The 27,207-nt window shown below is 38.8% G+C and overlaps 1 protein-coding gene across 1 annotated transcript in view; it reads right to left on the reverse strand.

Annotated features, from left to right (window-relative positions):
• THSD7B (thrombospondin type 1 domain containing 7B) overlaps positions 1-27,207 on the reverse strand; it is an 832,155-nt gene that overhangs the window by 398,894 nt on the left and 406,054 nt on the right. Inside the window, exons 10-11 of the mRNA XM_047772023.1 lie at positions 25,490-25,619; positions 20,690-20,793 (exon numbers count right to left, since the gene is read on the reverse strand). Coding sequence (XP_047627979.1) covers positions 20,690-20,793; positions 25,490-25,619 — 234 coding nt within the window. The remainder of the gene's footprint in view (positions 1-20,689; positions 20,794-25,489; positions 25,620-27,207) is intronic.

The following is a 27,207-nucleotide window of genomic DNA, read 5'->3' on the forward strand; positions in this document are numbered from 1 at the left end:
AGATCTTACTCAGACATCTTTCACTCCTAGGACAAAGGCCAATCTAAGGGCCATAGTTAATTTCTTAAGCCTAGGGAGAATCTTCAGAAGTTTTTGTAAATGGATTACCTCCTGAAATTCATGAAATAAAAAGGTGAAATAAAGTAGGAGGCCACCAGTCTGACAGCTTTGATGATAGCTGATTATCAGAGCTTGCTAGGATTTTTTCTTTTTTAAGGCCTTATTCTCCTAAACTAGATGTACCCAGATGGAAAGAAACATTCCAACAACAAGTGAATTGAGTGTGTCAGTCTTTTTGCCAATTCCCAAACTTACCCTATTATCTCAAAATACTTGCAGATATTGGGACATCAGAAATAGAAATGTCTTATAAACTCTATGTTGGAAGAATCTTGGATAGCGTCTCTGTACATTTGTGACATAGATCTTATACCCCTTCTTCTCTAAGGACGTCACAACCATTCTTTGAAATGCAAACATTTCTCATCAGAAGCTAAATAAGGAGGCATTTGGAAATTGGGCTAATGAGAAGTTTCATAAATCTTCTCCACACATATTAGGAACTATAAGGTCTCTGCATCTATGTGTCTGTCCTTATGTTTCATATACACATATGTTTAGATAAGAGTTATTTTTCTACCTCTAGATGGTACTATTAAAATTAATTTGTAAAATCCAAAATAATTGGGTTAAAAGTCAAGCACTTGTAAGGACTGGCTAGTTTAAAACTCTCATCAGAAATATAGACACTAACTCAAATGATTATTTCAAGTTCATGTGATCTAAGATAATCTTGAATAAATAAAACTAGTTTACATTTGTTGGTTTACTAAAACAGACACATCTTTATAGTTACCACATTAAATATAATACTTTTATCCCAATTTGTCAGCAAGAAAAATAACATGGTATAAAGTTTTCATAGGCAATCTAAACTTAGTTTTGGGGAGAAAATGACTTAGATAGATGTAATTAGGATAAGAGATATAGAGAACCTTTCTAGCAACAATTACATTTTATGCTATATGTACTTAAAAATAGCTTCCAAATCTTTTTTGGTAAATTTAAACCTTAGAGTTTTGCTAAGTAAGTTAAAGGATGAGAATTCATTGAATATGTAGAGCATTCCCAAATCATTAAAGAAATAAAGATGCATTTGTGTTTAGGGAAATGAGAGTAGTTTTGTCTAAACTAGAGCTTCTGGTTATAAAGGACAGACAAAAAGTATATAAAGCACTGAAGAGAGAAAGAGAATTTTTCATTGTGTAATCAGGCTTGCAAAAATTAAGTTGTTATCATAAGGGTTTTAAATTAAGCTCTAATATCAATAGTGTACTTATACAAAGCTAGAACTTAATTATCTTTCATCTGCTAAATAGATAAGTATTGTTCCTTATTGATCTGTGGTGGGTATCACTCTCCTTGAACTATGAATACTTATATGGCTGGTATACAACTGGGCTATGCTTCTAAAGCCATCTAACTATGCCCCTAACAGTTCTAGAAAGGGTCTACCAGAAGGCATTCATGATTCAAGAATTGCTTCCTTTGGCAGAGCCTCATTTCCCTGGTTAGGAGTTAAAACAAATGAGAATATGATCAAGACCATTTCCTTAATTCATGGAGGCACTGCAGATTCCACTACTAAGACACCAGCTGCTCAACACAAACCCTTGGACTCTCAGGGAAAGTTCATTTTTAATAATAGGATAGCTCTTGATTATCCTTTCCCTGAGCACAAAAGTGTCTACGCTATGGTCACACCACCTACTATATCTGGATTGACACTTGTGGGGAAGTTGAAACTAAGTTTTGTAAGAGTAATGAGTAAGCCACTGAGTTTGAAAGGGTGACTCCTTCATTGGAGTCTGATTGTCTTGGGTCTCAGGGATCATGGCTCTGAAGTACATTCCAAACACTGGGAATTATCCTGTTTGTAATAATAGTTTAGTGTCTGTCTGGCACACTGTATCCTCCCAAAAGTTTTAAAAGCCTGTTTGTAGCCATTGACCAGCAGGGAAATGATCTTCCTAAGACTAGAACATCAGAAAAGAATCAACAATGACTAAAAACCTCCCTTTTGGGGCAGAGATAGGGCTTGGCACACTCTTAACTCCTGGGGACCACTAAGAACAAAGAAAGTGGCTTGGACAAAGTTTGAGAGACAACCAAGAGCTAGAGCTGGGCTGGATGATAAATTTTAGACAAGAGACTAATGATTGCTGTGGAGGTGGGAAGGGTGGATGAGAGGAGAAAGAATGAAGATAGTCAAAATGTACAAACTTCCAGTAATAAGATACCTAAGTTCCAGGGATGTAATATACAGCATGGTGACTATAGTTAACACTATTGTATTGCATATTTGACAGTTGCTAAGAGAGTAGATCTTAAGAGTTCTCATCACAAGGAAAAAAAAAAAACTTCAACTATGTAAGGTTTTGGATGTCAAATAAACTTGTGATCATTTTGCAATATAAACATATATCAAATCATGATGTTATATACCTTTTAATATAATGGTATAAGCTCAATTATATTTCAATAAAACTGGGAAAAATTGGGGGGAAAAAAGAAAAGAAGCAATGAGAATGATCAGCTTCAAAACTGTGACCAGCACAGGCATTCAACAAAACATGGTAACTCTGATTACCACAGCAAGGCAACAAAGCAGCAAAGCAGTAGCTGAGAATCATGTTACTGCCTGAAGTTTTGATTCTGTTCCTCAGTTAAGCCGACAGTCTGATCAAAAGGGGACATTATAGTTAAAGAGAAAAAACATGGGCTCAGAATGGTATTACTTAGGCTAAAAGCCCATTATACTAAATCTGGATTTAATACCTAACCTAACTGCAGTTTTGACCTTCCCCAGAAATGTATCAGTCTGGAATTTTCTGGACTGCAACAATCAGGGAATCTCCCACATGGACGTTCTCCAGCCCCAGAGGAAGGAGACCCAATCTACATGATAAACTGTGCCATCATCACTACCCTCCAAAAAAATTGATGACTTGGGTTCAAAATCCTTTCTTTTCTTTTGTTTATAGCCCCCTTGCCCTACCCATGTTTCTGTATTAACCTTCCATTTTGTTCTTTTTCTTTTTTTTTTAATATTTTTTTTTATTTTCCCACTGTACAGCAAGGTTATCCTTACATGTATACATTACAATTACATTTTTCCCCCACCCTTTCTTCTGTTGCAACATGAGTATCTAGACATAGTTCTCAATGCTATTCAGCAGGATCTCCTTGTAAATCTATTCTAAGTTGTGTCTGATAAGCCCAAGCTCCCGATCCCTCCCACTCCCTCCCCCTCCCATCAGGCATCCACAAGTCTCTTCTCCAAGTCCATGATTTTCTTTTCTAAGGAGATGTTCATTTGTACTGAATATTAGATTCCAGTTATAAGTGATATCATATGGTATTTGTCTTTGTCTTTCTGGCTCATTTCACTCAGTATGAGATTCTCTAGCTCCATCCATGTTGCTGCAAATGGCATTATGTCATTCTTTTTTATGGCTGAGTAGTATTCCATTGTGTATATATACCACCTCTTCCGAATCCAATCCTCTGTCGATGGACATTTGGGTTGTTTCCATGTCCTGGTTATTGTGAATAGTGCTGCAATGAACATGTGGGTGCATGTGTCTCTTTTAAGTAGGGTTTTGTCCGGATAGATGCCCAAGAGTGGGATTGTGGGGTCATATGGAAGTTCTATGTATAGATTTCTAAGGTATCTCCAAACTGTTCTCCATAGTGGCTGTACCAGTTGACATTCCCACCAACAGTGCAGGAGGGTTCCCTTTTCTCCACAGCCCCTCCAGCACTTGTTATTTGTGGATTTATTAATAATGGCCATTCTGACTGGTGTGAGGTGGTATCTCATGGTAGTTTTGATTTGCATTTCTCTTATAACCAGTGATGTTGAGCATTTTTTCATGTGTTTGTTGGCCATCTGAATATCTTCTTTGGAGAAATGTCTATTCAGGTCTTTTGCCCATTTTTCCATTGATTGATTGGTTTTTTTGCTGTTGGGTTGTATAAGTTGTTTATATATTCTAGAGATTAAGCCCTTGCCAGTTGCATCATTTGAAACTATTTTCTCCCATTCTGCAAGTTGTCTTTTTGGTTTCTTTTGGGTTTCCTTTGCTGTGCAAAAGCTTTTCAGTTTGATGAGGTCCCATGGGTTTATTTTTGCTCTAATTTTGATTGCTTTGGGAGACTGACCTGAGAACATATTCATGATGTTGATGTCAGAGAGTGTTTTGCCTATGTTTTCTTCTAGGAGTTTGATGGTGTCCTGTCGTATATTTACGTCTTTCAGCCATTTGGAGTTTATTTTTGTGCATGGTGTGAGGGTGTGTTCTAGTTTCATTGCTTTGCATGCAGCTGTCCAGGTTTCCCAGCAATGCTTGCTGAATAGACTTTCTTTTTCCCATTTGATGTTCTTGCCTCCCTTGTCAAAGATTAATTGACCATAGGTGTCAGGGTTTATTTCCGGATTTTCTATTCTGTTCCATTGGTCTGTCTGTCTGTTTCGGTACCAGTACCACACTGTTTTGATGACTGTGGCTTTGTAGTATTTCTTGAAGTCTGGGAGAGTTCTGCCTCCTGCTTGGTTTTGGTTTCTCAGGATTGCTTTGGCGATTCTGGGTCTTTTGTGGTTCCATATAAATGTTTGGATTGTTTGTCTAGTTCTGTGAAAAATGTCATGGGTAATTTGATAGGGATTGCATTGAATCTGTAGATTGCTTTGGGTAGTATGGCTTTTACAATCTTGATTTTCCCAATCCAGGAACATGGACTATCTTTCCATTTCTTTACATCTTCTTTGATTTCTTTGATGAAAGTTTTATAGTTCTCGGCATATAGTTCCTTTACCTCCTTGGTCAGGTGTATTCCGAGGTATTTGATTTTGTGAGGTACAATTTTAAAAGGTATCGTATTTTTGTATTCCTTTTCTAATGTTTCATTGCTGGTATACAGAAATGTGACTGACTTCTGAATGTTAATCTTATATCCTGCTACTTTGCTGAATTTATGAATCAGTTCAAGGAGTTTTGGGGTTGAGTCCTTAGGGTTTTCTATGTATAGTATCATGTCATCTGCATACAGTGACAGTTTTATCTCTTCTCTTCCTATATGGATGCCTTTTATTTCTTTGGTTTGTCTAATTGCTGTGGCTAGGACTTCCAAAACGATGTTGAAGAGCAGTGGTGAGAGTGGGCATCCCTGTCTTGTTCCAGATTGGAGTGAGAAGGCTTTCAACTTTTCCCCATTGAGTATTATATTTGCTGTGGGTTTATCATAAATGGCTTTGATTATATTCAGGAATGTTCCCTCTATACCCACTTTGACGAGGGTCTTGACCATGAGTGGATGTTGGACTTGGTCAAATGCTTTTTCTGTGTCTATTGAGATGATCATATGATTTTTGACTTTTTTTTTTGTTAATGTGGTGTATGATGCTGATTGATTTGCATATGTTGAACCATCCTTGTGAACCTGGGATGAACCCAACCTGGTCATGGTGTATAATTTTTTTTGATATGTTGTTGGATTCGGTTGAGAATTTTTGCGTCTATATTCATCAGTGATATTGGCCGATAGTTCTCTTTTTTGGTGGTATCTCTGTCTGGTTTTGGAATGAGGGTGATGGTGGGATCATAGCATGTCTTTGGGAGTATTCCTTCTTCTTCAACCTTTTGAAAGATTTTAAGGATGATGTGCACCAGATCCTCTTTATATGTTTGATAGAATGCACCTGTGAAGCCATCTGGTCCTGGACTTTTGTTTGTAGGGAGTGATTTTATGACCTCTTCAATTTCATTTCTAGTGATCGGTCTGTTCAGTTGGTCTGTTTCTTCTTGATTCAGTTTTGGCAGGCTGTAAGATTCTAGAAAATTGTCCATTTCTTCCAGATTGTCAAACTTGTTGCCATAGAGTTGTTCATAGTATTCTGTTATGTTTTTTTGTATTTCTGCTGTATCCGTTGTTATTTCTCCTTTTTCATTTCTAATTTTGGTTATTTGGGTTCTTTCTCTCCTCTTTTTAGTGAGTCTGGCCAGGGGTTTGTCAATTTTGTTCACCTTTTCAAAGAACCAGCTCTTGGTTTTATTAATTTTCTCTATTGTTTTTTGAGTCTCTATTTTATGGATTTCTTCTTTGATCTTTGTAAGTTCCTTCCTTCTGCTGACTTTAGGAACTTTTTGTTCTTCTTTTTCTAATTCATTTAGGTGGAGGGTTAAGTTGTCAATTTGGGATCTTTTTTCTTTTTTGAGAAAGGCCTGTATTGCTATAAATTTCCCCCTGAGCACTGCTTTCACAGCATCCCATATGTTTTGAGAGTTTGTGTCTTCATTATCATTTGTTTCAAGGTAGTTTTTAATTTCCTTCTTGATTTCCGCATTGACCCATTGGTTTTTTAGTAGCATGTTGTTTAGTCTCCATGTAGTAGGTTTTTTCTCTTTCCTTTTCCCAAAGTTGATTTCTAATTTCATGGCGTTGTGGTCAGAGAAGATACTTGAGATAATTTCTATGTTCCTAAATTTATTGAGATTCGCTTTGTGTCCCAATATGTGGTCGATTCTTGAGAATGTTCCATGAGTATTTGAGAAGAATGTGTATTCTGCTTTTTTTGGATGTAGTGTCCTGAAGATATCAATGAAGTCTAACTTTTCTATTGTTTCCTTTAGGATCTCTGTTGCTTTATTGGTTTTCTGTCTAGAGGATCTGTCCCTTGATGTGAGGGGGGTATTAAGGTCTCCTACTATGATTGTATTCTCATCAATATCTCCCTTTATGTCTGTTAATATTTGTTGTATGTATCTGGGTGCTCCTGTATTTGGGGCATATATGTTGACGATAGTAACATCCTCTCCTTGGATGGGTCCCTTAATCATTAAGTAGTGTCCTTCTTTGTCTTTATGTCTTTTGTTTTAAAGTCTACTTTGTCGGATATGAGCGTTGCGACTCCTGCTTTTCTGTCATGTCTATTGGCGTGAAATATTTTTCCCCACCCTTTCCCTTTCAATCATATGTATCTTTTGTCCTAAGGTGAGTTTCTTGTAGGCAGCATCTTGAAGGTTTTTGCCTTTTTATCCACTCAGCCACTCTGTGTCTTTTGATTGGGGCATTTAGTCCATTGACATTTAAGGTGATAATTGATAGAGGATTATTTATTGACATTTGAACCTCATGTTTCAGTTGATTCTATGGTTCTTCATTCTTCCTTTCTTTTTTTGTTTTTTTGGTTGGACGGTCTCCTGTTATTATCTGCTTGAGTGTATTTTTTTTTTTTTTTGCAAATGCAATATTTGGTTTTGGCTTGTGGTTGCCCTGTTTTTTAAGTATGCTAACCCCTTCCCATAATTGTGTGTTTTAGCCTGATGGTCCTGTAAGTTCAAACACTTCATTACTATATTAAAATGAAGAAGAGAAACATACAAACAAACAAACAAAAAGGGTTATTTACTTCCTACCATCCCATGCCCACATTTTATGGTTTTGATGATTCTTTTTTATTTTTTTCTTTTTAATTTTATTTTGTTTGAAGCATGTTCATGATTAAATCTGTATGCTGGCTTATTTGAGTGACTGCTCTCTTATTGCAGTTTCTTCAGTCCTAGTTCTTCCTATTCTTCTTTTTTTTTCTTTTCTTTTTTCTTCCCTTTCCTTCCTTTCTTTTTGGTTTAGAGAAGCCCTTTCAATATTTCCATTAACATGGGTTTTGTGTTGCTGTATTCTTTAAGTTTTTGTTTGCTGGAAAAAATTTTTATTTCCCCTTCTATTTTAAATGATATTCTTGCTGGATAGAGTATTCTAGGTTGCATATTTTTTCCTTTGAGCACTTTAAACATCTCTTGCCATTCCCTCCTGGCCTGTAGTGTTTCTGTAGAGAAGTCAGCTGATATTCTTATGGGGGTTCCCTTGTAGGTAACATTCTGTTTTTCTCTTGCTGCCTTTAGGATCCTCTCTTTATCACTAATTTTTGCCACTTTGATTATGATGTGTCTTGGTGTGGGTCTATTTGGGTTCAGTTTGTTTGGGGCCCTCTGTGCTTCTTGTATCTTAAACCCAGCATCCTTCAGATTTGGGAAGTTTCCAGCGATAATTTCTTCAAATATATTTTCCATCCCCTTATCTTTTTCTACTCCTTCTGGAATTCCTATTATGCGTAGGTTGGCCCGCTTTATATTATCCCATAGGTCTCTTATATTGCTTTCCAGTTTTTTGATTCGGTTTTCTGTCTGTTGACCGGATTGAGTGATTTCCATTATTCTATCTTCCACATCACTGATTCGTTCTTCTGCATTATTCATTCTGGTTTTTACTGCCCTTAGTTCAGTTTTTCATCTCTGCAAATGAATGTTCTAGTTTTTCTTGGCTCCTCCTTATATGTTCTAGTTCCTTTCTGAGGGTATCTGCATTACTGTTCATATCTTGTCTTAATTCCTTCAGTATTTTCACTATTTCTCTTTTGAACTCCAGGTCTGTCAGACTGCAGAGATCTGTTTCATTGTTGACTGTTTTAGGTGAGTTCTCCTGTTGGTTTGACTGGGGGTGGCTTCTCAGCTTCTTCATCTTGCTTGTTGTTTTCTTTCTCCTGAGGGAGTTGTACTCTCCGTTATCGGGCAGTGTTTGCCTTGTCACTGCCGTGGAATATTTCCTGAGGGCTAGTGTTGTTGGTCAATCTTTTTTGAGGCAGTGTGGATTTTCTGGAGTGTTGATGGGGCTAACAGTGTTTCGTTGAAGCAAAGGAGGACTTCCTGAGGGCAGACAGGACTGGGAGGTCCACACCACGATGGTAGCAGATTTCCCTTGGTCATGCAGAGCTTGCTCTGGTGTTTTTAGGCTGTGGGGTTCTTGCAGGGGGTTGGTGGTGTTGGGCAGCTGTTCCTCAGGAGTGCAGCACCCCCTGGGGGATGGAGCAGCTATCTGGGTCACTGAGAACCTAAGAGGCTCTTCCCTAGGGCAGCCCAACTCAGAAGGACAGCCTGAGAATGTAGGCAGATCTTTTCACAGTCTGGCCAAGCTTGTTACAGCTTTTCTGGGCTGCAGGGGCTCCTCCAGGGGGCTGGTGGTGCTGAGCAGCTATTCCGTGGGAGTGGGGCACCCCCTGGGGGCTTGGGCGGGTAGCAGGGCCACTGGAAACCCAAGAGGCTCCTCCCCAGGGCAGCCTGACTTAGAAAGACCATCTGAGATCTTTTCTCGACTCGGCTAGCCTTGTTGCAGCTTTTCTGGGCTGCAGGGGGTCCTGCCTGGAGCTGGCAGTCCTATGCAGCTGGTCCACTAGGTCTCAGCACCCCCTGGGGTCTTAGGTGCATAGCAGGGCCGTTGGAAACTGAAGAGGCTCCTCCCCGGGACAGCCCGACTCAGAAAAACCATCCGAGAATTAGGCAGATCTATTCACGGCCTGGCTAGGCTTGTTCTAGCTTTTCTGGGCTGCAGGCCTTTTCTTGGGGGCTGGTGGTGTTTGGTGCTGCTCTGCGGAAGTGTAGCCCCTCCAAAGGGCAAGCAGACCTGTGCAGGGACAGCCCCTGCGGTGGTAAGCTTCAGGCAATTGTTGAGGCCAGCCCTCCTGGATGGCAGGCAGCCCCAGGTCCGGTGAGAGTGTAGGGGGTGGTAGGGGTAGGGGGAGGGGATGCACTGGGAAGCACAGCTTTCTGCTAGCTAGTGGGCCTGTAAGCTTGCTGTGGCATGGGGGTTATTCTATGGGGACCCACCCCTTCTTCTCTCCCCCCCCAGCACGGGCGCAGACCAGGCTCTTCTCCCAGGTTCCCTCTGATGCGGCCTTCCATTTCCCCGCCCCTAGAGTATTGCTCCCTTCCTCTGCGACAGCTTTGTTTTCTAGTCTCCCAGGCAGTCTCTGCCCCATCAAATGGTTTCTAGACCTCCCAAGAAGTTTCTGATCCAACCCGCCCCCCAGCCCAGGGACTAACCTTCGGAGGCGAGGTCTCGGTGCCCAGCCCCCACCCAGGCGTCCCCCATAACCTTCCATTTTGTAGAACCCTTGGAGCACCCTTTTAGTTGCTAGAGAGGAAGCTGCCTGACTAATCATCAATCACCTAATAAGACCAATTAGATCTTCATATTTAGTAGGCTTTTTTTTAACACTACTCAAATTCTCTCTCTTCTGATTTTTTATGTCAGTAATTTAAGTCAATTTTTTTGTTCCAATATTGTCCATTTTCATTGGGCTAAAACCATTGAATATTTTCAATTCTTCATGGTCCTTTACATTGTTAAGTACCACTGATTTTTTCACAAAATGCCTTTTAGGTATATTCCTTCTCTTTGGGGACCATTGACTGAAATCTCCCTCCTTGGTCAGGCATGATAATAGCCACTTGCATGACGTGTCTCAAAACAGGAGGCTCTGCTAAAGAACCTAGTGCTGCCCTGAAGACTAACCAGGAGGATTTAGGGTGGGTCAATGGGAGAAAGGAGACAACCAACCTGCCAAGAACCTTGGCACTGAAATCCAACTTGGCTGAGAGGTATGCATTTGTCACCAAGAAGAGTCCTGGGCCACACCAAGAATGGGCCGAGTAAGACGACTGGCCAGGAAAACCTGGAAACTAACCCCATTCCCATAAAACTGCATACTGTGAGCCAGAAGTTCTGGCTTCCCTTACCCTGCCGCTCTCTGTGTGCCCCTTTCCAATAAAGTCTTGTTTTGTCAGCACCTGTGTCTCCTCAGACAACTCATTTCCAAGTGTTAGACAAGAATCAATTCTCAGGCCCTCTGTGTCCACTGGTTAAACCACCTAATATGTGGATTAAATTATGCATTAATTTTTTTTAACAGCTGGAACTGGGCATATGGAAGATACCAGGCTAAAGACAGAATCAGAGCTGCAGCTGCTGGTCTACACCACAGCCACAGCAATGTAGGGTCCAAGCTGTATCTGCAATCTATGCTACAGCTTACAGCAGTGCCAGATCCTTAACATAGCAAGTGAGAGCAAGGAATCAAACCCACATCCTCATGGAGACTATGTTGGGTTCTTAACCCACTGAGCCACAATGGGAATTCACATGGATTGAAATTTAATCTGTAGAGTTTGTTGAATCCTTGATATGAATCCCATGGATATGGAGGGCTGTCTGTATATTTACTGAAAAAAATCTATGTAACATGCAGTTTAAACCCATGTTGTTCAAAGAGTCAACTGTATTTAAATCCAGAGCAGTGGTCTGAGTTTTGAAGCTCCTTTGTTAGTTTTTAGAGCCTCTCACATAAGTGGGAGTGCCTCTTTCTCTTGCTGCTACAAGAGGAATGTTGAAGTTTCTGCTTTCTTTAGAGATGCAAATAAAAATGTAAGAACATAAGTTTCCAACACAATCCTCAGATGGATCCTGGGCTAAACAGAAATGAAAACCTTGACCTTCATAACCTGAGAGCTAAGGGAAGTTGGGAGATTCACACCTATTTGAAGATACTGAATTCTGGCCCTGGACAAGAGAAGGATAATCCTATTACACTTACAGTTTGCAGTAAACTTTGAAATTCATATTAACATTCCTGAAGGGAAGGTACTTCTGTAACTAAGAACCATGCAGTCAGAAGAGAAAATTATTGCTCCACAGTTTAGCAGATAACTGCATTCTTCCAACAACAAAAAAATATTACTCCCTCTTTCCACCCCTACCCCTCATTTCATCAGGGAAAAACCTAGAGGCAAGGGTATGGATAGGGTGAGGGTGGATGGATGAGTTACTTTGGGCTTTGCCTTTAGCTTATTATGTTAAAAAAAGAGAGTTTGGCATGAGAAACATCTCTGAATCTGCACTTAGTTAATATTATGTTACTAAAGCATCATGCCTTAGGTCGCTCACCTCCTTTAATATTTACTTTTAATTTATTGCCAGTTTTTGAAAATGTAAATATTCTACCTGCAGCAACCAAGAGAGCCACAAAATCCTACTCTAAAATATGCAAAGGAAATGAAAAATACCTCTCAAAATCATTATTCACTTATTAAAATACAATCTTTCCTATAAGCCACACTTTACTTTCTAAACTAATGTCCGTGGTTTTATAAAACCTATTCTTTTGTTCAAATCTGAGGATATTTTCACTTAAAGAGTTGCCCTACATTTGCAATTTAATTTCTGCACTCTAACCTGATCTTCATTTTATTTTCACACTTTAAAAAATTATATTGAGAAAGATTTTTTTTAACTTGCAAAAAACATTTATAATGAATCATTTTGGTATTAGGTGTTGATTAATAAGATAAATTAACAAAGACCATTACACCCAACGTTGAAGTCAAAACTGAAGTTAGAGGAGTTACCTTCGTGGCGCAGTGGTTAACAAATCCGACTAGGAACCATGAGGTTGCGGGTTTGATCCCTGGCCTCGCTCAGTGGGTTAAGGATCCCGAATTGCTGTGGCTGAGGCGTAGGCCAGTGGCTACAGCTCCAATTAGACCCCTAGCCTGGAAACCTCCTTATGCTGCCGGAGTGGCCCTAGAAAAGGCAAAAAGTCAACAACAACAACAAAAAACAAACAAACAAACAAAAAACTGAGTTAGAAATCCCTTTGAGAATGATCTTTGATACAAAGAATACTGAGGTCAGACTTTTTTTTTCTGGATGAGTTGAGCACTCATTATCCAAAATGAAATCACGGAAGTTACTGAAAATAGGGCTGTTCATTGCAAGTGGTGTCTTGCCCTCCCTTCTTGAAATAGACAGGAAAGATATCACCTACTGTCTATGCCCATTTATAAAAAGTTATATCTGTGGATGGGGTTCCAGATGTAGCCAGTTACTCACCATTCTCTCCGGAAATGCCCAGAGTTCACAGCTAATATAGCTCATTTTTGCTCAAGTCTTGAAGTAAATAGAGGTTACTCAACTTTTATTCCCAGCAAACCTTTCTCCTTTCCCTTCAATACCAAATATAAAGCAAAAGTAGAAATGACAGTGACTGGCTTTGTCTTTAACTATTGTTCAGTCATAGTTAAATCCTATCTACCTTTTTTTTCTCCCAGAATCCACTGACATGATTTCTTCTTGTGATCTATATAGATGAATGCAACAGAAAACAAACTTGTGCAACTTATAATGTTAAATGACTATGACTACCTCCATCTGGAGAATAGAAAAACAAACAAATAAACAAAAAACAGTCATCTAGAGAGATTATTTTAAACTTTTAAAATGCAAGGATACTTAAAGTTGAACTTTTTCCTACCTATTTCTAACTGCCTTTCCTTTAAAAATATAAGAAATCCAGAACTTTTTCTGAAAGTGTATTACTTTGCCTGATTTTCTTCTGGAAGAGCATCTTTTAAAGAGATCCTTTGATCAAGAGGTAAAGACTGTCATCTATAAAGTAAGTCACAGAAATAAAATGTACACATAGGAAATACAGTCAATAATATTGTAACAACTTTGTAGTGTGATGTATAATAATTGGTTTTATTTCTGTGATCATAGCAAATAAAAATATCAAACCACTATGTTGTATATCTGAAACTAATATAATAAGTTAATTACAACTCATTTTAAAAAATATATAGGAGTTCCCGTGGTGGCACAATGGTTAACGAATCCGACTAGGAACCATGAGGTTGCGGGTTCGGTCCCTGCCCTTGCTCAGTGGGTTAACGATCCGGTGCTGCCGTGAGCTGTGGCGTAGGTTGCAGACGCGGCTCGGATCCCGCGTTGCTGTGGCTCTGGTGTAAGCCGGCGGCTACAGCTCCGATTCGACCCCTAGCCTGGGAACCTCCATATGCCAAAGAAGCAGCCCATAGAAATAGCAAAAAGACAAAAAAAAAATAGAGATCCTTTACAAGGAAAACACACAGTTTCCATCAAAACTATTGTGTAAGAAGACTATGCCTCTTATGGTCACAAAAACCAATTGAAAGAATCGAAAGATTTTCTCCTCTGGCCAGGCCCATGGCATGTGGAAGTTGCCAGGCGAGGAATTGAACTGGAGCCACAGCAGCAATCCAAGCAGCTGCAGTGAGAATGCCAGATACTTAACCTGCTGAGCCACAAAGGAACAAGAAACAAAAGATTTGACCCAAACTTAAAGATCTGCCTTCTTTGGTCCACATAAACATTGTTCGGTGAGAACACCAAAGAAAGAATGCAGGTACTTCATGGAGGTCAAGGATATTTAAGGCAGCACAATTTTGATCTACAATTTCTACTCTGTATCTATTATATTGCCATAGATGTCAAGCCTCCCCACTGTGAAAGAGTATGCCAACACACTTTTGAATGAGAGGAAAGTACTATCCTAAAGAAAAATACTGCTGAGTCCATTCAGCCAGTTTGAAAGTCGTCACTATGACTAGCAAAACAAGAATCACACATCAGTCCACAGTCAAATTCACTTCCCTTTCAGCCATACCAGCCTCCTCACTTTTTCTTATTTTAGTACTGAAATTCTACCCTATTAAAGGCAGATACATCAAAGTATGTTAGAATATTTAAGTTTCTTCCTCTTAGACATTCACTTGCCATAGAAGCTTAGCTACCATCTCTTCTTTCTTCAGATTAAGCACAAGAATCTCTCCTTAAAGGATGAGACAGCTAGAACAATGGAATTCCAAATGTCCATATCCTCAAAGATGGTAAAAGTATTTAGTGACACCCATGATTCAATCTGCCCTTCTATATTCTTTAATATTTCTTCTTTCCTGATTAGAAAAAGTATTATGTACATGTATTCTTACTGTGAATCAATTAACCAGGTCAATGATATAAACCCAATGAGATAAAATGAGGAACAATCCTGTTTGGGGGAAGTTAGTGGCTGAGAAAGATCTTTTTAGTAAAAAAGAAAAAAAAATGTATGAAATAAGTGGGTTACTGGGCTGACCCAGAGGAAAGGAACTCATAAAACACTGAACCAAGTAAAAGTTTGGGATGCAAGGTAAGCAAGAAAGACAACTTTTACTTTGAGGGTTTTTATTAAATTCTGGAGACCCAAGTTTCCACTATCATGGCTGCAAGACTTGCTATGGAGAATCTTGTGAAAGACCCTCATATCAGAAATGATAACCACAGGCTTTGGTGTAAGGATGAAGTGGAAATAGACTCAGCAACAACACATCTTGGCAAGGCCATTTGCATGTCTACAATTTAACACTGGGTGCTGAGGGAAACCAAAATCTCCAGTGAGAACTTACAACCATAAGCTGGCATTTTCATGACTTTCTGGCCTGGATTCATGTTCCTTTTGTGATTTGAAATATCCTCAAGAGAAATTTAAATGGAAAATGTTTTCAGATTGCTTGGGCTTCCATGGGACAGAAGAATGTAAAAGCTACCTGGCCAGCATGCTAAGAAAGGGAAGGAAGGGACTGAGGGTCTCCTCGTTCCTTATTCAGACTGCCTTTGATCCCCCTGACTTCCGTGTAGCCCCTTATCTCCACCCTTCTCTGCCTGTGGTCTTAAGTCCATGACCTCTCTGTTCTATACCTGAAGAGAGCCAACCTCCAGGCTCCTGTAAGAATAGGAAGAGGTAGAAGCCTGGCTGTGCAGGGTGAAAGGCTGGGTATGGAGAGTGCTCACTGCTCTTTAGACTCTCAGAAGCCCCTGCTTTCTCTCTCACCCCTTATACACACAAACACACACACACACATCACCTTGAACACTTCCTTCCATAGAAGGTAGTGCCTTTCCAGAGTTGTCTGGACCAGATCACTTTGTTTCTCTTCAGTTTCCACACCTTCGACCCTGCCAACATTTAAGTATAATCCTATTGTGCAAATTACTTTACCTCTATCTCCATCTACTTCCTACAACCTATATTATGATTGGGGTTACAGATGGCTCCTAATTTACTTGAAGTTGAGTTTATTGTGCTCCTTGTCCTTTGGAACAATTTTATAAAGGGGATCTCATTGAAGATTACTTTTGTGTTACTTTATTGCTTTCTTTGCTGGTTTTGAAGTAATTTTAGAGAAAAGGTGAGAGTAAAAATGTCTTTGCTCCACTATCTTAAAGTTGGAAACCCATTCTACTGCCTTAAAAGTACAAATTTCCCAATAACTAAACACTAGGAGTTCTCTAATGGTGGAGTCTAATTTGGGGAAAACTCAAGGAGATGTCATGCCTAGTTTAAAGGACTATCAGTCCTCCAGAACTCATTTAAAATACTTACAATGCTGGAGTTCCCATAGTGGCTCAGCAGGTTAAGAACTTGACTAATAGCCATGAGGATACGGGTTGGTCCCTGACCTTGCTCAGCGGCTTAAGGATCTGGCATGATCCTTATGGTTGGCATGAGCTGTGGTGTAGGTCACAGACGAGGTTCAGATGTCTCGTTGCTCTGGCTGTGGCATAGACCGGCAGCTGCAGCTCCAATTCAGCCCATAGCTTGGGAACTTCCATATGCTGTGGGAATGGCCTTAAAAAGCAAAAATAAATAAATAAATAAAATACTTCTAAAACAGATAAAATAAGTTACCATTACAGGAGAAGACTCTACATAATTTAGGAGAAACATCACTAAGTGGCTTTGCAATGAAAAGCAACCATAATGATACTCTAGCATCATAGAGCTTCAAAGTTCCAGTCACCATATAGAGTTAAATTGTACACAAGGTGCCATTTTTAAAATACTTCGTTCTTGAAGATATTGCTGATCTAGATATTTTATAACAACTTTCCAGCAGAAAAAGCAGAAAGCAAGCACAAGTCTTGTAATCACATGATTATATTATTACAACAATCTTCTGGTATATGGAAGCAAAATGTTTTCAGGAAGTGGTCTCTTCCTGTGATTTCCAAAGTCACTTTGTAGCTTCCTAATAGTCCTAATCAAACTGTCTTGCAAATCAGGTTTATATCTGCAAATGTATTGACAGAGACATCATTTTCAAAGGTGTAACAATGGTGGCCTGAATTGTGATCCCTAAAATTTATATGCTCAAGCTAATAAACTAATGTATTTGGAGAAAATAAAGATTCCTAGAAACAGTCTTTCATCTGTACAGGCCAGCAGTACACCCTCACTGTCCTATCTCTGGGGTCTATTCCACTTTCCATCCCTATTTTAGGTATTAGTTTCCAAGGATCTTGGTCACTTTTCCTTCAACAAGATATCACACTGGCCCATTACATTGGTAACATTATGCTGAATGAAACTAGTGAGCACGAAGAAACAACTACACTAGACTCACCGGTAAGGCATGTTTATGTCAGAGTTTGGGAAATAAATTGAGGAAATTCAGGGACCTTCCACTCCAGTGAAATGTTTAAAGGTCCAATAGTGTGAGGCAGGTTGAGATAACCCTTCTAATAGAAATAAGCCCTATTATATTTGGCCCCTCCTACAACAAAGACATGGATAGAGCATCTATCAGGACTCTTTGGATTTTGGGGGAAACTTATTCCTTATTGGAGTGTGACTCCAACCCATTTGCCAGGGGATCTGAAAAGCTGCTAGGTTTGAATGGGACCCAGTAAAAAAAGGCTCTGGAGCAGGCTCAGGCTGCTGTACAAACTTTTCTGTCACCTGCACCACAGGACCTAGCAGATCTAATGGTGCTTGAAGTGTTAGTGACAGACAGGGATGATGCTTGGAGCTTTTGGCAGGTTCCTATAGGTTGATTGCAGTTTAAGTCCTTAGGATTGTAGAGCAAAGCCCTGTCACTCTCTGCAAATAGATTCTTTCCGTTTGAGAAACAAATTTTGGCCGGCTATCAGGCCTTAGTAGAGGCTGAATGCTTAACCATGGGCCACTAGAGTTACCATGCAACCTGAGCTGCCTATCACAAACTGGATATTACTGGATATTATCTGACTCACCAAACCACATATAGGGCATACACTACAGCATGCCATCATAAAATGGAAATGGGATACATGTGATCAAACCCAAGTAGGCCTTGAAGGCACTAAGGGCTGTGAAGAAGTGGCCAAAATGCCCATGGTCCCCATTTCTGCTAAATGGTCTTCTGTGTCCCATCCCACACATATGTCCTCATGGGGAGTTTTCCACCATCAGTTGACAGAAGAAGAGAAGACTTGGGCCTGGTTTAGGGATGGTTCTGCCTGATATGTGGGCACAATCTCCAAATGGACTTCTGTAACATTAGAATCCCTTCTGCCACATACCTGAAAGACAGAGGTGAAGGGAAGTCTTCCTTGTAGCTAGACCTTCAAGCAATAGACATGGTTGTTCACCTTGCTTGGAAGGATAAATATTCAGATGTGTAATTATATATAATATAATCCACAGGCTGTAGTCAATGATTTTGCTGGGTGGTCAGGGACTTAGAAGGAACATGATTGGAAAACTGGTGACAAGGAAATTTAGGGAAGTAGTATGTGGATAGACTTCTCTGAATGGGAAAAAATGTGAACATATTTGTGTCTCATGTGAATACTCCTCAAAGAGTGACCTCAATTGAGGCAGATTTTAACAAGTGGATAGGATGACCCATGCTGTGGATATTTCTGTCAGCCTCTGTCCTCAGCTACACCTGCCATTGCCCAATGAGCTCATGCACAAAGTGGCCGTGGTGGTAAGAATGAAGGTCATACATAGGCTCAGCACCATGGGTTCTCATTCACCAGGGGCAACCTGGGTCTAGCTATATCTGAAAGCCCAGTCTTCCAGGAGAAGCAGTCAATGCTGAGTCCCCAGTACAGGACCATTCCCCAAAGTGATCAGTCAGCTACATGGTGACAGGTTGATTACATTGGACAACTTCCATCATAGAAGGTGCAGTGTTATTTTTTATCTCTTACCAGAATGGGTACTGACTCAAATACACAGATTCCTTTCCTGCATGCAGTGTTTCTGCCAAACTACCTATAGCCAAATACCTCTACAAGGATGTATTGCCATCTTCTTCTACAAGGATGAAGTCACTAGCCATTGCAATCACTGACCTTCAAAATACCCTGAAAGGAGTTTAGGGAGATTAGAAATGAGACACTCTGTTCCCTAGGAAAGACTGGCAGAAGAGGCTTTCAGATAGTTAAATGTTTTCAGGAGAAGATTTTTTGAGCCCAAATTCTTTCACCTTCTTATATCTAGAAAAGCACTAAAATTGTTACTGGAGACATCTGCTCCTTGTGACTAGCAGTGACCTTCTCATGACTAGCAGCGACCTTCTCACGACTAGAAGCAAGCCTCTGACAAAATGTGTGCTTGACTTCATGTATCACTTTCACTAAAGTACTATATAATACTTACCTCCCCTTCTGCCTCTTCAGAGCAATTCCTCAGAGCTATCTGAAAAGCTGTCTCCCAGACTATAGTCTTCATTTTGCCACCAAAATCCCTTAACTCACCATTCTCACATTATGCATTTTTTTTCAGTTGACACTACCACCCATGGACTTACACAGGGCCTTTCCATTATCCTGGGATTCCACACAACATTGTTTCTGATCAATGAACTCACTTAACAGGAAGAGAGGTGTGGTAAAAGGCCCATGCTCACTGAATTCACTGGTCTTACTATGTTCTCCATTATTCTGAAAAAGTTGGCTGGATATAATGGTGAAAAGTTTTTTCAAGACTCATTTACAATACCAGTTAAGTGTCACTACCTAGCAAGCCTGGGGAAATTTTTCCAGAAGCATCCAAAATGTGGTGTTTTTTTTTTTTTTTTTCCTTTCCCATGGCTGAGATTCATAGGTTGAGTGATCAAGGATTAGGAATGAGAATAGCACAACACATTATTACCCCTAGTGATCAACTAGTAAAATCTTTGCTTCCTATTCCTCTGCAATCTTATGCTCTGCTACCCTATAGGTCTTATTTTCAAAGAGATTCCTCTAAAAACACACAAAGATTCCATTAAACTGGAAGTTATAACTGTCACTTGCCCAAATTGGGCTTCTTATGCCTCTGAATCAACAAAGAAGGGGGTTACTATGGTGGCTGGGATGACTGATCCTACCTAATACAATAAGGTTCACAACAGGAAGAGAAAGAGCTCTAAAAATGCATTTTAGTTTAATTCTGAGACCAGTGATATGCAGTTGGTCCTACAAAGTCTGATTTTTCCACATACATCCCTTCAGTGACCGAGTGGTCAGATTTTAAGAATAAAGCACTTCTTAGCATACGTCCTATCACTGGCACTTGGATTATGAATAAATTGGAGAAGTGAGCAGTTGATGAGCTTCTGACTGCTTTTCAGAGATTTCAATATTATATACCTTCTAGGCACTGATGAAAAAAGGCACTTCAGGGCTGAGATCAGAAGCCTATTCACAATGTCTTCTGGACATTTTAATAGTTCCTTTCAATGTATATTACATATAAAACATATAGCAAGTACGTACATAACCATAAGGTTTAAATCATGATTATTATAATTAGTTAATTCATTCAGTAAATAGTTAATGAGCACTTTAAATGTACAGTATGTATACTCCTGGGTCCAATCTTGACAGATCCTTCATTCCTTGACTAATATTCAACACACACTGGGACCATCAGCACTGGGGTATGCTAGTGTCTCAGAAAGATATTTGCTTACACTGCATTAGTCTTTAGGTGCACTAGATAGTTATGGTTAAAAGATGTTCCTTTATCTGTATTAACTAAGGCCAAGCTTAAACTCAAAGACTAATAAACCATCAATTCAATAATATCCCAAATTATTCAGACATAAAAATACGCAATGGCTGACAAAAGCAAAAAGTTTTGAATTACATTTGAATAGAAAAAAAAACTGTTTTAAAATCCCCTTACCTCTTGTCTGTACCCCCTTTCCACAGGCTTCACCAGTAACCATTGTTTCCTGCCTGACCGACTCAGGCACCAAGATACAGGGGCTCCATTTCTGTGCCTTCCACCTGTGATGACAACAAACATCAGACTAGAAATGCCACCATGGCAAATATACAAAAACAAAATACTGGAAATTAATGAATTTGAAATCCAAAAGCGTAAAGATAGTTATTTAATAAGAATGGACTTGAAGACAATGTCCTAAAAAGGGGTTTTGGCACACCCTAGGGCTGGCAATAATACCTCTGCCCAGAACCATGTTTAATGCAGTAATTACTTTTCTTTTTAAATGTGGACATTTTGCACATAATCTTTAGTTCATAGAGCAAAGTGGCCATAAAAAGCATTAGAGTATAGAACAAATAAAGAAGGTTTAGCTCTTTATGAACCTAAGACTGTTTAAATAAAAACAATAAAAGAAAATAAAAGAGAGAAAGTCCCTACTTCTCACTGGAGGGTTAGAGAATCAGGGTTTGAACATCTGAAAATTTTGGATGCCAACCTCCACACTTGATCTTCTGGCTTCAAATTTTTTACCAGGTATTTCCTAGCACTTTGGGGTATCTCTAATGTCTCAATAGGTTGTAGAATAAAAGGGAGGTGGGGACAATGGGGACTTGTCTTATGTGATAGTTCATCTCAGGGGAGAGAAATGGATCTGTCTCTGGGGAAGTACAAATATTTCTACTCCACAGAGGAAAAAGACTCTAAGGAAGCCTTCTGGTTTCCCAATATTTTATTAAGGTCAACAAAACTCTATTTTTATGACCCACAGATCAGACTATGACTTGGACCCTTAAACCTGTGTCTTCAGAACATTCTAACAAACCCAAACCCTCAATGTAACCACAGGTTCTGCTCCTTGCCTGAGTATAGTTTTACATTTTGTCACACGAGTCAATACCTGTGATTAGAGACACTACTTCAAATAATGAAACAGAAACATGAAGTAAAAATATCCTTGACCAGTTTTGCAAGATGAAGAAAGTCTAGAGAGCTGTTGCAGATCTATGTGCATGCAATTAAAACTACTGCACTGTACACTTAAAAATGGTTGAGATGGTAAATTTTAGGCTTTGTGTTTTTTAACCACAAAAAAAGAAGTCTCAGTAAAAGAAAAATTAATGTGTACTAGAACATGAAGCAGACTTCTTTTGCTCAGGAAAAGTCACTTTATAAGAACTTCTTATTTATGTGAACATAGTTTAATACAGTGCACGGAGGTCAATGAACACAGCCACCCATTACTCTCACCACCACCTCTCTTTCACCTAGATTAAGTGAGTCTCAGGTTTCTTGGACAACTGAAGATAACTTAGGAAGCAGTGGTCTTAAGGGATAGATACAGACTATTTTGCAGAATCAAGCAAACAACATTAAAATATACAAGTGAAGGAAATATAGAATTGACTTCATTCAAATGGCTTCCATATGGGAATAGCTGAAGAATTGGGAAGAAATCAGTAAAGAGCTAGATGGAGACACCTGCCACATTTGAAGAAATTGCCCATTAATTTTAAGTAGTTATAAATGTACTTTATAGACCCATAGACTCATAAGTACATTTCTAAAACACAGAAACTGAAATGGTAAGGGGGTTTCATTCAGCTTTTCAACTAGGCTATGTGATTCCTTCAGATCCCTCAAGTTCACAAGAAGGTTTTCTAGACCAAAATGAGACCAAAGAATTCAATCTAATTTAGTGCGCTAAAGAAAAGGAAGAAATGTTCAGGACTCTTGTTAGACTCATGGTTTCAGAATGATAAGCCTGGGCTCAGAGAGGTTAAGTGACATGACTGAGATTATAGACGTCAAGGCAGGCCAGCCAGCTGTCAATCCTAAAACCCTAAATACTCAGCCACAGACTCTTGGCAACACCCATTTCCAATTCTGTACATCAGTTCTATACAATCTATACATCGCCCATGCTGTCTTCCCTTTTGCTTATATTGAAGGATTCTTCATTCCAGAAAGAAGGACCATTAGAAGCAGTAGAGGACCACTAAACACCACCTTTGAAGAAGAATGAAAGCATGCATCTACTGTAATCCATATCTGTGGCCTTATTTTTCACTCCCAAACTATAAAACCTCTTCCTACTCTCTCCCGAAGGGGAACACAGTCTTTAAGGCATTAGCCTACTGTGGTGTCCTTTGTCTGGCAAAACAATAAAGGTTTTTTTTTTTTTTTCTCCTTCGCCCAAAAGTCTATCTCCGTGATTCCATTTGGCACTAGTGAACAGAGGCCAAGGTTCAACAATGCTTTCTGTCCTTTCTGTTTTCCTGAAAGCAGGAAGTAAATCTCTCCTATGAAAGATTCTTTCTCCCTGCATCTGGAGGTAGAAGGATGACTTTTAAGGTCAAAAATAGGGAATTTGGGGCTATAAGCAAAACTTGTTACTTCAACTCACTACCCCAAGCTCAAACTCTATTTAGATTCTTCAAGGATTGAGCAACCAAAATCTATGCTTCTTTGTCCTATGTATATTCATTCACACATTTATTTTTTCTCTTTCTTAAAAGTATAAAAGCTGCCTACTTTATCTTACTTCTCAGGTCTGATTTCTATGGGACCTCCATGCACATGTGTTAAAATGTGTTACTTTTTCTCCTACTACTCTGTCTGGAGTTATATTTACTATTAGTCCAGCCAAAAGAACTCAAGAAGCATAGAGAAGGAAACTTCACCCTCCTCAACATTTAGTAACGTAACAGGTTGAGAAATACTCAAATTCACAGAAAAACTTCTCTAGATATTTTGATTCTATTTTAATTTGGTAAACGCATGTATGTCTCAGCTTAACAAAGTAAAAGAAGAAGAATCAGTGTAAAATGATCAAGGTATACATTAATTTCCCTCCCTAACATACCAATGAGGGGAAAGCAGAACCTAAATTGGAACCGTATTGCTCATAACTCAAGGATGTGTTAACTAAGGGGCAGAAAGTCATGCTGATAACTTGGACACATGTTAAGCAATGCTCTGGGAGAAATGATACAATCATACAATCCACAGACAGTGGAACTGATTTCTGGGGAAAATGGCATGAGGTTGCTGAGGAAACTAGTTCAAACATGAGTGGTTAAATTGAAGTACAACAGGAGAGTAAAGAGAGTGGACAATAGAAAGGATGAGCCTACTAAAAGTTTCCAGGGTTTTCTCTGATTATAATAGCATGGGAATAATAAAATATCTATTAATATTTGATTTGCCTAATTTTTTCAGTTGGTCACTTTCCCTGAGAACCCCCTCACTGGTCCCAGAAGTTTCAATATTTATATGCGGCACAAAAGGATGGATATTGATAGGGTTCCTACAATGGTCCTGGGGTTGATAAGGGAAAACTAGCAGCCTGGGCTCATTCCAGTGTTTATTCGCATCCTCCTTAGACTGTTCATCAGACAGAAACAATGGCAGCAAAGGGTGATAAAATTGGTCATGATTTGGACTTCTTCAATGGCATTCTAAACTTCAGCTCATGGGAGGTCTTCTTAAAAAACAAAAGAAAACCAAAATATTTTTCTTGAATAAATTTGCTCTTGAATTCCATAGCTTTCGGATGCAGTATCTCAAATAACCAGGAGAAACACTAGACATTTTTACTAACGGTATTTTTAAGTGTGCTGATAACAAACACACTTAAAACATGATTTTTAAGTCCATGGGCTTTTTTTCACAAAACCCAATAATAATAGTAACCAAATTGAATCTAGCAGTACTTTAAAGCAGTGATTCAATCCAATGTTAAAAAGAAATGGAAGTTTAGCTGCATGTTGGTAAAGAAAGTAAATTACAAGAGTCCTTATCACTCACATAAAAACTTAATGGAAGTTCATGATTACACATGAAAAACTCAGGTATTGCTTTTATAAATAATAATCACCAACTTGCCAAAAGGGCACATATAGGTAAAAAGATGCTCATTTTAATTTTCTACAAACAAAAAAATACCCATGCATTAAACTTTTTCTCTAAGAAGATTTATTTATTTTTTTTTTTGTCTTTTTGCCATTTCTCGGGCCGCTCCCATGGCATGTGGAGGTTCCCAGGCTAGGGGTCGAATCGGAGCTGTAGCCACCGGCCTACACCAGAGCCACAGCAACGCGGGATCCGAGCCGCGTCTGCGACCTACACCACAGCTCAGGGCAGCACCGGATCCTTAACCCACTGAGCAAGGGCAGGGATCGAACCTGCAACCTCATGGTTTCTAGTCGGATTCATTAACCACTGCGCCATGACGGGAACTCCAGAAGATTTCTTATAATGCGTATATAACAAAAACTGAGAACCAAAACAATTTTTGAACTAAAAGAAACAATATCAAAGAAGTAGAAATCTCTTCTTAGTTCTTGATTAGAGGCTTTAGGGTAAGAACGATATAATGAGGTAAGGTGTGTGTGTGTGCATGTGTGTGTGTGTGTGTGTGCGCACCTGTGTGTGTTTCCAGGTATGGACTTCATCTTGAATCTCTTTGGATCCTGATTCTGATTGATTGCCTAGCTGGCGGAACTCCAACAGCTCAATTACAATAAAAACATTGTTATTTCTTTTTCCCTGATAATTAGACTTTCATATTCTTTACTCTCTCAAAACACATTCTAGATAAGAGGGGAAAACAGTGAGGTATCTGAAGATAAACAGTGCTACCCCTTTGTATTTCTCACTATGAGTATCTCATATAAGAACCATGTATTACCTGAAAGAAAATAAGTCATGACTTACACTAAGGTCTAATGATCATTTGAAAAGTTAACTAGTTACCGATACGTGGGGCACAGTGACACATCTTCACACTCTCGCTCTTCAAATAAGGTATCTGGACATTCTTGGCCTCCATTGGCTGCTTCTTGGATGATAATCCTGTATCGAGACTGTTTTATGGTGGCGTTTCCTGAAGTAAAGGAAAAATAAAATTATTGGCAGGCCCTTTTATGTGAATGCAGAGAAAAGTCCAGGGTTAGGGAACAGCTGAAGAAAGAAGATAGAGAAGTAAGAGCCTCTGGAAAGACTACCTGGGAAATGAGAAAAATAAGCAAAAACCAGGGATTAATTAATTTTTCTTCTGTGAGAAAGATACATTACACTTAATAATTGTGATTTCAATCTATGTGTTCTTAGATGCAATGACTATTTCCCATTGTCTTAATGTATTTTAAATTAATCAGAATTTATATTACCTATGGCATAAAAGTTCCAGGGCATAATCTGTGAGGCTCCAGAAACACTCTCTGATCTCAAAACAACAGCTCAGGGGCTGAAAGTTTGACTATTAACAATTCTCTCCCTCAGGTGGGGCACTTCCTTCTTCAGCATACTTTTCAATATGCAACCACTCTTACTAAAATTGATACATCAGTAACATATTTATTTACAGCTAATAGTTTATTAGATTTCTCATTCATCATAACCTGAGATAACAGGTGTAAAATTGGAAATTAGAGAACAGGCGCTAAAATTATGACAGAGAAAAAAATTGTCTCCATGGAGACTTTGTTGAGCAGTAGACGTGGGAACAGGCATCTCAATGAAAAGATAGCTGTGTTCACTTTCATGTTTGGGAGCATTTATTTCATAATCTTTATGTGCCTCTGAATCAACAACAACCAAAGTCAATGATGGTGCTTAGCAACTATTTCAATTACCATATGTAAGATACTGAACTTGATATGCAGATACAAATTCTTCCTTAAAAATTATTTTATTGAAGTACAGTTGATTTGCAATGCTGTGTTAGTTTCTGCTGTACAGCAAAGTGATTCTGTTATACATATATATAGTCTTTTTTAATATTCTTTTCCATTATGGTTATATATGAATAATAATATATATATTCTTATATACATACATATATATATATATATATGAATCACTTTGATGTATAAAAGAAATTAACACAACATTGTAAATCAACCATACTTATATAAAATTCAAAAACAAAATGGAGAGATGGGGAAGTTTAGAAGAAAATTGAATTAATTTTTAGTTCCGAAACAGACAATATACTGTTTTAACAGTATAAGGAAGAATATTTCTAGAAAGCAAGTAAACTAAGTGGAGCAACACAAAAGGGAAAAAAGTAGATTTTATTAAAATTATATAGTCACGTGATTTCTAAAAAATTACTAGTGCAAAAAGACTTCTACTGAGAAGCAGTGGACCTATGAACCAGGTCCATTCCCTTTCCTCCTCCTCCCAGAATATTTTGAACTCTTTCTGTATTTAGTTCTTCTATAGTTACCTCCAAATCTATAAATAATATATTCTTGTCACGTACTTCTTGTTTTAGTCACTGTAGGCATCATCTATTGACTTTCTGCTATCATTGATGAGTATTTACTTTGTACTATCTTTCCATGTTTTATTTTATCACTATTTCCATGCCTCTCCCAGTTATTTAAAGACTTTAAATAACCTGCATTTTTTTCTGTCCCACTTCTTACTCCCGTTCTCCATCAGATCAGCCAGAAATATTCTAAAGA

This window comes from Phacochoerus africanus, chromosome 3 (genome assembly GCF_016906955.1).
Source record: "Phacochoerus africanus isolate WHEZ1 chromosome 3, ROS_Pafr_v1, whole genome shotgun sequence".
NCBI classification, from domain to species: Eukaryota; Metazoa; Chordata; class Mammalia; order Artiodactyla; family Suidae; genus Phacochoerus; species Phacochoerus africanus.